The 16,041-nt window shown below is 40.0% G+C and overlaps 3 protein-coding genes across 3 annotated transcripts; 1 reads left to right on the top strand and 2 right to left on the bottom strand.

The window, feature by feature from the left end:
* Positions 1-3,707: 3,707 nt before the first annotated feature.
* On the bottom strand, positions 3,708-8,806 carry acadsb (acyl-CoA dehydrogenase short/branched chain). Its single transcript, XM_005794665.2, has 11 exons — positions 8,702-8,806; positions 8,267-8,429; positions 8,089-8,189; positions 7,087-7,293; positions 6,400-6,570; positions 6,118-6,243; positions 5,939-6,031; positions 5,742-5,831; positions 5,511-5,648; positions 5,254-5,353; positions 3,708-4,298 (listed from the first exon to the last, which is right to left on the bottom strand). The coding sequence occupies exons 1-11, from the start codon at positions 8,732-8,734 to the stop codon at positions 4,222-4,224; spliced, it is 1,299 nt and encodes a 432-aa protein (XP_005794722.1). The 5' UTR covers positions 8,735-8,806; the 3' UTR covers positions 3,708-4,221.
* Positions 8,807-9,715: 909 nt separating this feature from the next.
* On the top strand, positions 9,716-12,718 carry ikzf5 (IKAROS family zinc finger 5). Its single transcript, XM_005794666.3, has 3 exons — positions 9,716-10,130; positions 10,251-10,439; positions 10,965-12,718. Exons 1-3 carry the CDS (start codon positions 9,962-9,964, stop codon positions 11,876-11,878), a joined length of 1,272 nt encoding a protein of 423 aa, XP_005794723.2. The 5' UTR covers positions 9,716-9,961; the 3' UTR covers positions 11,879-12,718.
* On the bottom strand, positions 11,976-15,886 carry pstk (phosphoseryl-tRNA kinase). Its single transcript, XM_005794790.2, has 6 exons — positions 15,409-15,886; positions 14,768-15,014; positions 14,475-14,676; positions 14,292-14,367; positions 14,103-14,196; positions 11,976-14,017 (listed from the first exon to the last, which is right to left on the bottom strand). Exons 1-6 carry the CDS (start codon positions 15,613-15,615, stop codon positions 13,803-13,805), a joined length of 1,041 nt encoding a protein of 346 aa, XP_005794847.1. The 5' UTR covers positions 15,616-15,886; the 3' UTR covers positions 11,976-13,802.
* Positions 15,887-16,041: the final 155 nt, after the last annotated feature.

The raw sequence follows: 16,041 nt of genomic DNA on the forward strand, positions 1-16,041 counted from the left end.
ACTGCATGCCTTCCATCCTGATAAAGCCCTTTCAGATCAGCTTTGTACTAAAAACCCCAACAGGTGACCTAATGCGAATGACAACAGTAATGTCCCTGTGAAATATAAAAGCACATGAATGAAGCAGATGACATTTGTGGAATGAAACGTGGGGCTAAATCCCATTTCGTAGGGCTACCCCTCCCCTGCAGCACTCCTCCGGTCCCTTGGTGCTGAACTAAGAGGTTGAAAGGTTCCACAGTAAAATGGGACACTCCTTTAAGAAGCTGAGCAAGAAACTGATTTCTTGGATATGTGACTAATGATGCACAATGTGTTGTTAAATTCCTGCAGTATGCATTACAAACAAAAGTATAGGTCCAAAATTAACGCAGTGAACGAAAATGATCAATCTTATCTTATCTTATTAATTTAAAACACAATCTGGCTCATTTCAAAACTTCTGTAGCAAATAGATTAAAAAACACACAGAGCTATAAATTACAACCATTTATTTATTTTTAATTTTCACAATTATAACCTACAGCTAAAGAAAAGCCAAGATTGAATTTTCAGAATATTTCAAGATTATAAGGATTTTTATTACAGAAAAGCCTGCCCTCTGAAAAGTATGTATATGCAATGCAGAGCGTAAATGCACTCAGTACTTGGTTGGGGATCCTTTTGTATGAAACACTGCATCAGTGCGGCATGGCAATCAACCTATGTGACTGCTGAGTTGTTAAGGCAACCCAGTTTGCTTAAATAGCAACCTTGATTCTGATTCTGTGCCCCTGCATTCAGTCAGCTCTCTTAGATCTTGATTTTCAAATTGAATGTAAAATTTACTTTCATCTGAAAAGAGAATTTGGAATCAAAGAGTTCAGTTTTGTTTTTATTCTTAATCTTGGTAAAAGGCGTTTAACCTTGTCTCTCACTCTTGAGTGGATTAACATAAGGGATGCCACAGAAGTAGCCCATGTCCAGACATATATAAGTGTGTGGTGCATCTTGCTTTGTAAATCTCCCCAAGGACTCTTAAATTGGCTTTGCTTCACAGTCTTCTTATGGGTGCAGTTTTTATGCATTTTTTCCTTCCACTCAACTTTACATACATAATAACATTGTTATTGGACAAAGTCTTCTGTCCTCACTTAAGCAGTGATTTAAATTTAGAAATAAGAACAGCTTTTTAGCCATTTGTTTTGGTTTGATTAGAAAGAAAACACATTGCTGTGTGATGATCTACACAATCAAATAGTCGATATTGTAAAAAGATTTTATATTGAGAAATGTTTCACACGTGGTATTTTCCATGAATAAATCCACTGATACTTGGAATGCCTCAAAATGGACATTTGAGTGGGTAATGGGCCAATTAAAATATATTAGCTGAGAAAATGTTTATTTTTGTGAGTGTATTTGCAAACATGTCTCGGTTTTTAAGGGTTTTAAAAACCATTTCCATGTAGCTTCCCCTTACATTAATGCCTGGGATGTCCTAAAGATTTAAGAAATGAAGAGCTAAGTGCTCACAATGAGTGGAAAGAGGTGAAATGCGATTTTTGGTGGCGAGATTAGTGTAGATGTTTTCTGTTTTAATTCATGTCACTGTGCAGAAAGAGGATATCAGTATTTATTTATATTATCTGGACTTATTTATATTATTAATTAAGAAAAGGTGGCAAAAAACAAATCTACAAAACACTGCATTTGTCGTTTAAACCAAACCAGCAGCAGACGAAGAGAATTAATCAGCCAAATTGAATTTGCTCAACCTGCATGCACACAGCCTGTCCTTTTAACTCGTCGAGCGCTCTCCAATGCAAAAGGACAACACAGTGTTTTGTGAAAAGCTACTTGAATCCTTGCATAATTAGAGGTCTCATAGCTGTGTTGAAGATGGGGGTGGAGAAGAGAGGCTAGCTGAGCTGCATTTAGGGAGGCAAAGTGAAAAGCAGTTGTGTGTTTTCAGGAGATTGTGTTCATCAAACAGACAGCTGAGAATGGATCAGAGGAGAGAAGCGAGTAATCTGTGAAGCAAAATGGAGGCCAAATTTGATATGAGAATTTTGAAAACAGACCTTTTACAGCCTTTGCAGGTTTTCTTTCTGGATTACCCTGGAATTAACTTCATCAATCTTCCCATGAACTCCGACCAGAGCACCTTCTTAAACATATTGGCCATGTCCCTAATAAAGCTCGTAGCAAACTGCCTAGGGAACTTCTTGTGCCTGCCTTCAACCTTTACATTCAAGTTTGTAGATTACACAAATAATAGTTATCCTCCCAACTGAGCAGTGCACTTCTGTAGCTCCTCTCGAGTGACCATGGCCCTATTGGCTGCTTGTCTCATTAAAGTTCTCCTGGCCTGTCAGTTTAGGTGACTTAACAGTGGTTTGTGAGATCTTCAAAGCTTGGGATGTTCTTTTTAAAACCTAACCCTGCTTTAATCCTCCCCACAAATTTGTTTCTGATCCATCGGCTGTGTTTCTTGGTCTTCATGCTGTTTGTCTGCTTATGTTCTTTAACAAACCTCTAAGGCTTTAAGAGCTGCTTTTATGCAGAGATTAAATTGCACAGATCTCTCTTTCATAATTTGATAATGTCTGAAGATGATTGTTTGCATTTGAATTTCTTTAGGGGTGTTGGGGGTGTTGAAATAGGAAAAGGTTTAAGTGACATGCTACTGTATGTATTAATATAAACCCTGGAAGAGGTTCAGAGAGTGACATGGCTACAGACGTTCATCATATTTGACACTAGCATTGCAAACCTTAAGCATTTTTTAAGGGTATTCTTTTTAGTGTTCGCCTTTTGTCATACAGGACATTCTTGCAAGAAACATTATAATTCCTCCTAAGTGTTTGCGTGTACTAACTGGGTCTGTGCTCTTCGGGAATAGCCCGTGGCTTAAACAGTGGAGCTTATTCTGAACAGCTGGACGCAGGCTGCGGAAATTTAATTAGCCTTAGCTACAGAATGATCAGTGAGTGAATTATGCAATGCAGGCTCTTTTCATCTGAAGCACCAGCATAATTAAGCTGATATAAAATATCATTAGAGGTGACAGGCTGTTAAAAGACACAATAATTGACTGGACTGTCATTAAGGAGCTGCCTCCGCAAACAAGAGTACGGAACTTGCTTGGGGAAGTGGTGCCATCTAGCGTAAAGGTTTGGCATTAGCTTTCAACCTCAAAGTTTGCTTCACTGGAAATATTTTACGGTTGGTATACCGTAAAATGTACGGTATATACACTTTAATTAATGACATTAAAGTGTCATTAATTCATTACAAAACCTGCAAAAAACACACTGAAGGAAAGATGGATGAAATGGTAGATGGGTGTATGATTAAAAATATCAAATTGGTAAAGGAGGAGATGTTTATCAATTATTATAGATAATTGAGAAACAGATGAATGAAAGAGAAAATGTTGGGCAAATGATTAGAAAGAGGAACACATGGATAATGGAAAGCATGAATGATACAGTATAACATGGACAAACTGATGGGCAATAGATGGAAGGAAAGAAGGGTTCCTATTTTGATCTGAGTTACTCGAATTAATTGATTTTTGGACTCTCAGATACATGGATATGGACAAGACTCCTGTGACTATGAAGGGACAAATGAGTACAGGCTACAGATTGATGTACATAATTTTTTTCCTCCTCTCCATGTTGAACTCAACCACAGTAAAGATGACACAGAGACAGATCATATATTATTAGCATGTTATGGAAGTTTTTATTATAATGTAAAATCAGTCAGCTAACAGTATGTAAGGAAACAAACAACTGAGCTACCACAATCCAACCGTTGAAGACAAAATTCTCTGAAGGCACTGAATCATTTGAAGAATAACTTGATCAAACTCAAACATTCAAACCCATATTCCAACCCTTGGAGATGTTATGCTTGCAAAACTGATCAATAGACATCAACATATGCAATAAATGTGGGAGATACATGATACTGTGAAGGCTTAAAAGTGACCAAGCTCCCTTCTGCACTGATTTGGCAGAAAATGCAAAAACAACAACTCAACTTTAAACCTTAAAGAATCCGTGACATCAGTTATAGGAACTACTTTGTAACGTTACAACAGAACCCTACTAGACTAGTTCTACAACAGCACAATTCTGCAGGGTTGAATCTAATAAAGTCATTGCAAAAATGACAAGAGTACAGAGTGCAACAGCAAAATGGAATCAATCAGTTTGTGGCTTGATGGTCTCAGCGGTCATACTCCTTATCAATGAACTTGGCAATAGTAGACAGCTGGACATTTGTTGTACCCTCATAAATGGTTCCTGAACGTGGAGAAAAACAGAAAAATGTGATTTTATTCCAGGATTGCACAAAATGTCCACATGCCATCAGCCCTGCCTGTCCCCTGGTATGCAGTTATGCATTAGATATGTTCTAGCTTCATTATTTGAACAGATTGCAGCTTTGTAAAGTCAAACACGTTAAACCTAAAAGTGAAACTGAATGAAGCAAGTGATTATACAGTAGACGATATACACGGTATGTGTTTAATATCCCTTTTGTCATGTAGATTTCACATTTAGGTAAGAGCTTGTAGGGATTTGTTTCTGTGCATTTTTTCAGTAAAAAATATTTAAATTATTATTTTTTTTTACTTTAACAGGCATTGTTGTACTGGTCAACATTCCTGTACACCAGCTGGAAAACTGGGAGCCCATGTGTCATGAGAACAGATCTTACTTTTTTATTCACAGCAGCTTCATTAAACTGTGTTGGTGTGATGACACTGGGGGCAGCAGTTGTGTGTGGGGGATTCCTTCTGAGTTCCAGTTCCAGTTGCTGCAGTCCCCACCCCCACTCTGGTCCAATCACAAACACCCAAACGTGTGTGTCCCTAATACAGCTTATAATACTTATATTCTCTACAAACAGAGCCTTGAAAATGTGTTTATTCCTCATGGACATTTTCAGATTTTGTCTCAAACATAACAGCCAGTGTGTTTTCTTGGGCTTGTTTGTGACAGACCAACACAAAAAGATGCAGAACTGTGATGTGGATTGAAAATAATAGAGTTGGCACATTCTCTATGCACGTACCAACTCTGATCAGCTTCCCTGTCGCAGATCATGAACGCATCTCCACAACATGATGGTGCTATCATCATGTAACGCAACACAATTATGTGTTTGGTGGCATAGATATAGCTTGATTTCACATCTATCACATGAAATCAAGCCAATTTTAGTGAAGCGGTGCAACGTCTCGTTGAGGCTCACCAATTTTACAGTCTCTGTAGTATTTCTCTATGGGGTAGTCCTTGGTGAAGCCGACTCCTCCCATCCATTCGATGCATTTTGACGTAGTTAGAGTTGCGACCTGGATAATATTATACAAAACACAAATACTTCACGATGCTTGACTCAAGCTGATGTCGTCAAGTTCCACTAGAGATTTCTTGACAAACACAGAGGCATGGGTCAGAGACAGGAAAATGCACACAGCTTCCTCTTTTCTAAGCAATCAAAAAGCACACCTCAGAGGAGAAGTATTTGGCCATGCAGGCCTCTTTGATGAAAGGTCTGCCGGCTTCTTTCAGACGGGCGGCGTTGTACGTCAGCAGACGCGCCGCTTCGATCTGGGTCGCTACGTGAGCTATTTGATGCTGCATGCCCTGGGACACAGAATAGTGCGTTGTTAACAAACTGCCCTCAAAAGTGAATGTGCATGTACAGAAGAGGGGAGTTGTCTTTAAGATCTCACACACCTGAAAGTCAAAGATGCGCTTTCCAAACTGCACCCGCTGTCTGGTGTAAGGAATAGTATGGTCAAAGCAACCCTGAGCCAGGCCAACCATCTGCAGTCCAGGGTGGGGAAAGTGAACACATCACACAACACATGTGAACACATGCACTGAATGCAATTTATTGAAAACCACTAACGTCCCAAATTTTTGCTGCATACCTGTGCAGCAATTCCAATCCTGCCTTCGTTCAACATTCCAATAGCATATTTGTATCCATGACCGACCTCTCCTAAAATATTCGCCTCTGGTACCTACAACAGACAACAGAAGGTTTGTAGAGAAAAACAAAAAACCTGGTCTACATCAGTCCAGTTCAGCTCAGAGTGTTTGGCTCCACCTTGACGTTGTCAAAGTTAAGAGGGCAGGTGGAGGATGCACGCAGGCCAAGCTTGTTCTCCTTCTTGCAAATCTCGAGCCCCGGCGTGTCCCGGTCCACGATAAAGCAGGTAATCCCTCTGTATCCCTGCAAAACAAAACAAGAAGCCTTAAACTGATGCTTAGCACAAGACACAAGAACCCATCTGATGCATTCTGGTATGTTACTAGATTTGAGTAATTCTCCAAACCCAAGATTGGGGAATGAAATAAAAATGCATTAAGAAGCTTTATAGAATCTTACAGCAGAGAGATCTACGTTGGCCATCACTAGGAAAACCCCTGAAAGCTCTGCGTTGCTGATCCACATCTTGGATCCATTGATTATGAAATAGTCCTTGTGTTTTTCCGCTCGTGTCTTCAGAGAAAAAGCATCGCTACCCGATTCGGCTTCAGAGAGGCAGAAGCTTCCAATCTGTCAGAAGCCACAAGATACAAAGCATTACAGGAACTGTACTGCGATATGGTAAATATACCAGTGTAATCTTGTAATATGCATTTAAGAAATAAGTTTCTCTTCTGCACAGGTGTACCAGATTACTGATGGACTACTGTCCCACCCACACACATTCAGTAGATTTCAGACATCATGTCTTGTCCCAGTCATGAAAACATACACTGTTCCATTCAGAATGAAATGAAAATTCTGTCCACCAAGTGGTTGCAGTAAACTTTGAGCCTCTGCTGTTAGAAATTTGAGATCCGAATGCAGTGAAAGACAAACGAAGGCCGTTCAGTAGAAGCTGAAAAAACTTTAAAAAAAAACCTTTAATCTGTTTAAATGATATCACCTACCACTCTATTTTAACCCTCCATCTCTTGAATTGAAGTTAACTGTAATTATTTCACTTCTGGCATCCCTTCTTTAGACATAAGATTGTTTGTTTATTATTGTTTGTTCAGAGTTAGGATACGGTAATAACTGCCTCACCATATCAGTTGACAGTCGGTTGAGGTACTTCTCTTTCTGAGCCGGCGTGCCAAGTTTCACAAACAGTGTGTTGATGAGTGTGTTTTGGATGTCGCAGAGCACAGCCACAGAGGGATCCACCTTCGCCAGCTCTTCAATCACCAGGATGGAGGAGAAAAACGAGGAGCCAGTGCCGCCATATTCTGGGTCAATTTCCACCCCCATAAGCTGGGCAGAAAAAGGAACAAAAACAAAAATACTCAGAATAACTTTAAATGTAAGAATATTTAAGATAATTACTTAATAATTGCTTATTAATAAACCAACAAACCACTGAAAAGTTTAATTTAGTAAATCAGTTAAAACATGAAACCCAAATATATTATTTTACTATATGTAGAATTACACATTTTAGCCATTTAATTAAATTAATTTTAAAGATTGGGGGTTACACAACCCATAACATTCAGTTTCTCAGTAAGTATATTACATGAAAATCAATAAAAAAATATCTTCAACACACATATTATGCCATGGTTATGGATTACACAATCACAGGATGTGAACTAATGTATCCAAGCATAACAATGGAAGGTTGGGTGGAAGGAAAATGTGTGGTAGAGAAAAGTGCATAAACAACAATGTATAAAACAGCCAGTGCCACTATGAAAAACATTTTGTGTTTTTATTTTTTTGCAAAAACACATTTTAGGTCTACAAGAAGCAAGTGGGAAAATGTCTTCTGGTATAATAAAACCAAGGTGTAATTTTGTTTACCATAATTCCAAGAGGTGTTTGGTAAAAAATGTACACTGTACTGTACATCACCAGAAGATCCATGTTACCCAGTGAGGTATGGCAGTAGAAGCATCATGCTGTGGGCATGTTTTTCCTTAACTGGGAGTCATTGTGGAGGCGATTAACAAAGGCTATTTAATATCCAATGTACTTTTCAGGAGTCTGGCATTACTGCGTTAAAAAATGTATGCTATTTTGGAATATATTAAGATGCAGTGTACATACCCCCTGCTCAAACATGGATGTAATGACTTCTTCATCCATGACAGAATTTTCATCCATCATTGGCACAAGTGGGGCGATGCGCTCTTGTGCATATTTCCTCACTGTTAATCAGTAACAAAGATTAGAAGGTTTTGTCTCCAGCTCTCTGCAGCAGCAGGAACACAGCTTTGCTGCTCACCTGCGTCCCTCATCATGCTCTCCTCCTCTGAATATGTCTGTAGGGGAGGGAAGGCCACCACTCCACCTGCCTGGTTTGGAGCCACTGCTGGGGCAGAAGTAGTCCTGCTCCTCAATCCAGACTGACATGCCCCCCATGATGGACGAGAGATCTGCCTGAGGGACTGACAGTCAACAAGAGAGGGAAGACTGTATTCACATCGAGTGTCCATCGTAATTTCCATTACTTATCAATAAATTTGCAACCAGTCAGTTGTTTATGTTATCACACAAGTGGGTTGACGCTTTAGCAAATGTTAGCATCTACTGAGTGATTAGCTAGCTAGGTAACATAAATATAAAATTAATGACAAAATGAGTGAAAAATACTGATTTTCCGTTGTATGGAGCAGTAGCCTGATATGAGAGCACACAGAAACACAGAGCACAGTCTCACCTTTGACAAAAATCTGACCAACGGGGCAGCCATGGTTTGTTATGAAACTGCGAGTATAGTTAGGCTGATGGTGCCTTCAAGGAGGTATGGAATCTCCCCTTTGTTACTTTGTCTTCTTTTTTAAGGTATGTGGTTTTTAGACTTTCTATCAATAAAGCCCTATAATATATTAATATAACACATACTGGAAATTTGCTCTAGTATAAATGTCCTAAATATTTTTGAGAAATTGTGCCTGAATCAAACTTTGTCTGATGTTACCAGAAGGCAACGTTTCGAACGCATAGATGTAAAAAGGTAGATGCCGCATTTATTGCCTCCATATAAGCCACACGTCAGCGGCCACCATATTGTGAGTGGCATCGTCTCCCAAAAACTAATACTATCATACGTGAAAGCAAGGTTCTCCTAACAGAAGTTTAGCAATATAATGGTGCCCTGCGATGGACTGGCAACCTGTCCAGGGTGTAAGCCCCCTCTTGCCTGAAGATGGGCACCAGCATCCCGTAGTGGGCAAGGATGTAAGAAAATGGATGGATGGATGAATAATAACGCCGCACACACACACAGAGACTAGAGACCCCCCACACACATATATATATATATATATATATATATATATATATATATATATGCTTTATATATATATAAAGCATATATATATATATGCTTTATATATATAAAAAGCATATATATATATATATATATATATATATATATATATATATATATATATATATATATATATATATGTGTGTGTGTGTGGGTGGGGGGTGAGTGTGTGTAATAAAATTGGAAGATTGTCATTAACAATACTACTACTGCTTATTTAGAAGTCTCCTCCTCCTGCTTGTTTTGAACTAAAGACATTCGTATTTAATTACTGAGCATTTAAACTTATTAAGTTTGAAAAGCAATTTGTTTTTAAATAACATATTTAAATGTTTCACATTTAAATGCCACTCACAATATGGCGGCCATGTTGACGTTACCATATGTCTATGGTAACGGCTATCAAGCAATAAAGCATGAGCTATGGTAACGGCTATCTAGCAATAAAACATGAGCTTCATGTTCCTGTGAGTAACATTAGAATCCGAAACGTCAAATAGGAACTCGGGTGAAGATGGTTTCAAACTTGAATTTTACAGAATAACTTCAGAGAGATTAAGAAGGAACAAGGCATTAGCAATGCTACTAATAGATACCTACTGAAGATAATACGAGCAGCTACGACACTCTGTCTAGGTATCTCTTTGGATGTTCTTTCAGATTCAACGGAGAAAACAAAAAATGGAGGAGATAAAGACTGAGCCTGTGGATTTCGTGAAAGAGTTTCAGGAATACCTAACCCAGCAAACTCAGCATGTCAACATGATTTCGGGTTCTGTTTGCGGAGAAAAAGAGACAACGGAGCCGTTTCATGCCGGTGGGAAGGAGTACAAAACAAAAGAGGAATTATGTGTCAGATAAATATCTATTCTGAAGCCATGGTCATATAATCTATGTGTGTGTGTGTGTGTGTGTGCGTGTGTGTGTGTGTTCGTAGTTGCCCCTAGATGTGAGCACAATGTCCTGGACCCTCCTTCTGTGGAGGTGAGCCTGCCAATGGAGGATGGATCAGATATACAAGTGGAGAGTCTGGAGAGAACTTGCGATGGGAAATACAAGTGCAGCTACTGCAGCTATGCTAACAAGGGCATGGCTCGTTTAATAGAGCACATACGCATCCACACAGGTCAGAGCTTCCATTACATTTTAACACTCTAGGGCTTTATAACAAGCTGCAAACTTCAACCCTAATCTGTTGGCATTCCTGATAGAAACGTGTAAAATACAATTTTTTGTAAGGAAAAAGGGTCTTTTTATTCAAATGTACGTTATTTTAGGGGGAGGAGGGAAAACAAATGTTTTTAATAAACCACTTCTTTGTTGATTTGGCCAAATGTTATATGCATTATCCTATAGATTGACCTATTTTTGTCCAAGTGAAATCATCCTATACTTTTGTATCTTAAAATCTCTCAACTTACATTAGCAAGACCCTTGTAATACAAATAGGCCCACAGCATCACAGATCCTCTACCACACTAAGCATGAGGTGCATTTACCATCTTCTCGCCCAGTGTGTGACATTTTATTTGGTGTGTGCCAACATCTGGTTTTCAATTGTACTTATCAGTACAATACATGTAATGCAGTGTTATTACCTCTGTTTTTGCAGTACGTTGGGTAATAAAACTGGAAATATTTCTTCATGTAGGTGAAAAGCCTCACCGCTGCCAGCTGTGCCCGTTTGCTTCAGCATACGAGCGCCACCTGGAAGCGCACATGCGCTCCCACACAGGAGAGAAGCCCTACAAGTGTGACCTCTGCGCCTTCCGATGCAGCGACCGGAGCAACCTGTCACACCACCGCCGCCGCCGCCACAAGCTTCTGCCCACCAGAGTGGCCCGTTCCCCTTTCTCCAACAAGAGGATGCTGAGCTCTTTGCAGAAGAGGACGGGCTCTCTTGGATTCGGTCGGCGGCTCCTGATCAATCTCAGCCCTCCCTCAGTCGTCTTGCCCAGGTCCGACTATTTTAGCGAGTTTTCACACAAAATCCACCAGTTGAACGGCAGCGGATACAAAACGCCCCCTAAGACTGATGAGAACGAGAGCCAGAGCCGGGGTGAAAACGGCTTTAGAAACTCGCTGGATCAGCTTTCTGCTCTTGCGGGTCAGGACTTTGAGGCTCTCGCTGAGCCTCAGAGTCCTGCGTCCACCGACAGGCAGTCCTTAACGGACGAAAAACCGATCCTGGTGGAGCAGGTGGCAGTCTGCTCCAACGGCGTGCAGACGTCTCCTCCTAAAGAATCCCCCACCTCAGGTCATAAAAGCTACAGTCCTGCATCTGGCTGTGGCATGGATGCTAACATCAACACTTGGAATGGCAGTGTTAGCAACAGCCTGGCGAGCACACCAACGCCCGCTGCAAATGCTCCAAGCGAAGAAGAGCAAAACCTTTTGCACAGATGCCAGCATTGTGATATCCGCTTTTCTGATAACATAATCTATACCATTCACATGGGCTGCCACGGCTACGAACATCCATTCCAATGCAACATCTGTGGTCATATGTGCATGGACAAATACAATTTTGCGTGCCATTTTGCCCGTGGACAACATAAGAAGTGAAATAAGTACACAGAAACCTAATGAAATTGAAGTTACGGATTTCCTGTGCTTTTATTCTGATTTGTCACGTCAAATCGATAAACCTCAATGTATTGCCTTTTTTTTTTTTTTTTTAAAGACTAACACAATGTGGTGCCTCAATTTGAAGTTAAATGAAGCCGATATGTGGTTTTATTGAATACAACACAGACACTTCACTCCCACCTATTACCTTTCGTGAAAACAGAGCACTGTTCATTGCGTTACCTGACAATGAAAAGAATACAATACAGCTGGAAACCAGATAAGGCTTCCCCCCTTAACTGACAAGCCAAGTACACTGGAGCAGCTGCAGACACCCAGAGCTCAGGTTGAAAGGACTGTTATAATGTAAGAGGCGCCTATTCCATGGTATAACATTGTGGAGGGAGCATTATGGTGAGGGCTTGCGTTTCTTCAGCAGGGACAGAGAAAACTGCTGAGTTAATGTGACGATGGACTGAACTAAATACTAGAAGAAAACGACATGTGACTAAGTGGATGTTCATCTTCCTGCAGGAGAAACAGCCAGATCTACAATGGAATGGTTTATATCAAAGCATACTTATGTATTAGAGAACATAACTAACTGAAAATCTATGAATAGACTTAAAAGCTGATGTTCAGATGTTTCTAACCATTCTGATTGAGGTTGAGCTGTTTTGGAATAAATGATTAAAAAAAACCCCCAAAAAACACTGAAGGTGTCTTGATGCGCAAAGCTGCTAGAGACATACCGCAAATGTAAATAACTTGCAGCTGCAAGTGCAGCACCAGGTGATTCTCAGTGACTCAGAGGGATGAATAAAAATGAATACCACACTTTTCAGATTTTCATTTATTTAAAAGAGTTGGAAAAACCTGGTCTGTGTTTTTTACATCAGCAGTAAGCATATATAGGTTGTTAGGGAAGTGGTAATTCTAAAGCTTAGAGAAATCATCTGTGGGCCTGACTTAGAGACTCTGGATCTGTAACGTTACGTCACTCGGGACATTTTCAAAGGACTTATCTGCTTTCACTGTAAGAATTAGAAGGAATTTCTACTGTCTGGCTTCTTAAGGTGCCAACAGAAAATAGAAAACTCACAATATATTCTGCAACTTCATATTAATCAACTTTCCTAATTCTTTTTGTTGTATCATTAATCAACTATAAACAAAACATGTAATTTCTAGTCTCTACCTGTCATTGTTTTGTTGTATAAACATATAAATTGCCTCTCAGTTTGAAATACCGCAAAGTTTGTAACACAAACTCTCTGTGCTAGGTTGTAAATGTGATCGTGTCTCGTCATGTTCAACATCCCGTCCAAATTTTGTCAACATTTTGGTATTTGTGACACAATTTAGAGGGGATTATAAGAATTTTACCAACAGCTTAGTAAGCTGCTGTACATATGAATCCAAAACGGTATTTGTCGAACCAGCTTTAAATATACACTGCCACCTTACTGTTATACGTACAGCTCTGAAGTGTATAAAGCCTTTAACTGAGTTAATCTTTTGCTGATGTTTAATATTCTCACCAAAAAGCTGGAAAATGTATGTTTTGTATTGTTAGTTAATTTAAAAATAACTAATTTAATGAAATAATTTAAATAAAACCACATTAGGACACTAACAATCCCTCTAACAAATGCAACCAAAGTATTTAGTGTCAGTGCATGACTTTTTGTTTCCCTGGGGTATAAATATGATGTGACACAGAGACTACAAGGCCAGAAAAAAGTATTTAGAGGAGATTATGAATAGAATGTGTATTTCCAAAGTAATAAATTACTTCAACATGATTCAATTAACTTTAGCGCAAATAGTCAGCAAAAATAAATTTTATTTGAATTTAAATATTTACAGACATCAACCATTCATTGTAATAGTTTCTTTGACGCTATCTTGAAAAAGAACATCACATTGTTTTGTGGTTGCTTATAAACTGTGACAGGATTTCATTCTTTTTGTCATCAAAAATATTCTTCACCACCTGCTCCACACCGATGTCCTCCTCTTGAAGGAAACACACCTCCTGCAGGAACTGTTTCCGCAAGTCGTGAAGGAAAGTCGCTTTGCATTCGTTCAGCCGAGCAGCCAGAACCCGCATGTGTTCAGAAGGGACTTGATTTTCTACAAATTAAGCCAGCAAAGGTCGTTGTTATGAAACATGAAAAACGCATATAATAAATGTCAATTGGTTAAGCTCCCAGCTGACCTCTGGCAGCCTTCATAGCCTCCGATATCAGACGTCGACAGGCCTGATCAGCCTGGTGGACCACACTGGTGGCGCACTTGAAACGATCAGCTTCCTGCAACATCAATACGATACATTTCTGAGAAATTGTTCACATCTCAACTTTTCAGCTTTGACTTCCGTTTCACTGTGTGAGAAACTGCAACACACCTTTTGTTCGCTGTTGTCTTCAGCTGGGCTCAATGGATTGCCTAATGCCACAGAGATCAACTCCATTACTCTCTGGCTGATAAAAAGTCACACAGGAAGATAAACCCAGGAAAAAAAAAAGCTTTGTAAATCACTTTGTATTTAACAAATAAGAGCCAAAAGCTGTTAATTCTGCTCTCTTACATGTCGGACTTGGACACGTCGTTTGTCGAGTTGAGCGAGATGCTTTGGGATTCCCATGGGTTCTTTTGTGGATTTGGAAATTCCAAACGCTTCTCCATCTCCATGATCACTTTGACGGGAATGGGCTTAGGTCTGCTTTGGTTCCTCCTGATGCAGGTCTCTAAATCACACTGCAGATACACCTGGCAGAATCCCAGCGACACTGCAACCACAATTCACATGTTTAGAAAAACAAAACAAAAAAAACACTTCAGGGTGCTGAGGAGCATATTCTTTTGACAAAGAGTCCTTACGCTTTCTTGCAAGTTGGTACACTTCGTATCTCATGCTTGGGTAGTAGAAGTTGTCATCTAAAAGAAAGAGCAGTGGCGTCCCGTCAGTGTGTGACTCTTTAGGCTGCAGTAGAGCTTGAACACATGGTTGCCATGCAGCTCCATTGATGAGAGGGTTGCTTGGCAACTCTATCACCACTTCAGGCTGCTCCAAGACCTGCTCTATGCACTGCAACACAGCTTGTCTGTAGGACTTCCAACTACAGTGCTGAAAGAGAATAAAAAAAATGCATGATCACTGATAAAAAAAAAAAAAATGCATATTTAGAGAAATTTAAGTCAAAAGGCACTTCTGATTTTGCCAGATCAAAAGTGCCTTTTGAAAATAAGAGCCTTCAAGCAGGTATTATTAATCACACTTTTCATTTGGCCCACGTTTCATTTCATTTAACTTAGCCCACCGTTTCATATCGGTCTGTTTTAATATTTAAATCTTAGATGTCGTGTTTTCAGTGAAAGCTCATAAAGACTTGAAAATATCAGTCTTTGTGTGGAGTTTCAGGTTTTTTTGAAATAAATAAAATTTTCAACGATACCAAAATTTGTTCAAATGCAACTGAATAGTCCGAACTAATTTAAATTTCCCCTATCCAAGCCACTACCATGTCTGTCAGATTGAGACCATCCTCCTCCACTTCGGTGTAATAAGCCTTCTCGGGGATCAGCTCGTCGTAGGACACGACTGCTGCTCTCCAGCCGCGCTCCGCCGCGGTACCCACAATCCTGCGGGTCAGCGTTGACTTCCCGGCGGCAGGCAGTCCGCAGAGGACGCACAGACAGGCCGGAGACCATTGCGCAGCTTCGGCCATAAGATCCAAGAACACCTGGCAGCAGACACAGTACGTAACACCGGCATCCAGCTGCAAGCGTCGCTCTCAAGCCCCACCGCTCTCAGTCCTCTTCCGGTTTGTAAATATTTACCCTCATGCACTAAAATGTAAACGTAAGCTAAAAATGTGCCGCCCGATCCCGGGCTTAACAGCAAACATCATTTATAAGTCGTCAAGGAAATCATATTTTGCTCGTTGCTCTAACACCGGAAGAAAACCTGGACAGGTTCCTCTTTGCGCATGCGCCCAGCGGAAGAAACGTCATGCACGAACCGGCAGGGGTTTTGAACTGATAGGGATGGGGAGAGGGGCTTCGAAAAATAAAATGCAATGCTTTCGAAATTAGTTTAATCTTTACCTATACTTTGTTTTGTCGGAAATGTGTGAAAAGCTAAGTAAGATATC

This window comes from Xiphophorus maculatus, chromosome 10, assembly GCF_002775205.1.
Source record: "Xiphophorus maculatus strain JP 163 A chromosome 10, X_maculatus-5.0-male, whole genome shotgun sequence".
Classification (NCBI taxonomy): Eukaryota; Metazoa; Chordata; class Actinopteri; order Cyprinodontiformes; family Poeciliidae; genus Xiphophorus; species Xiphophorus maculatus.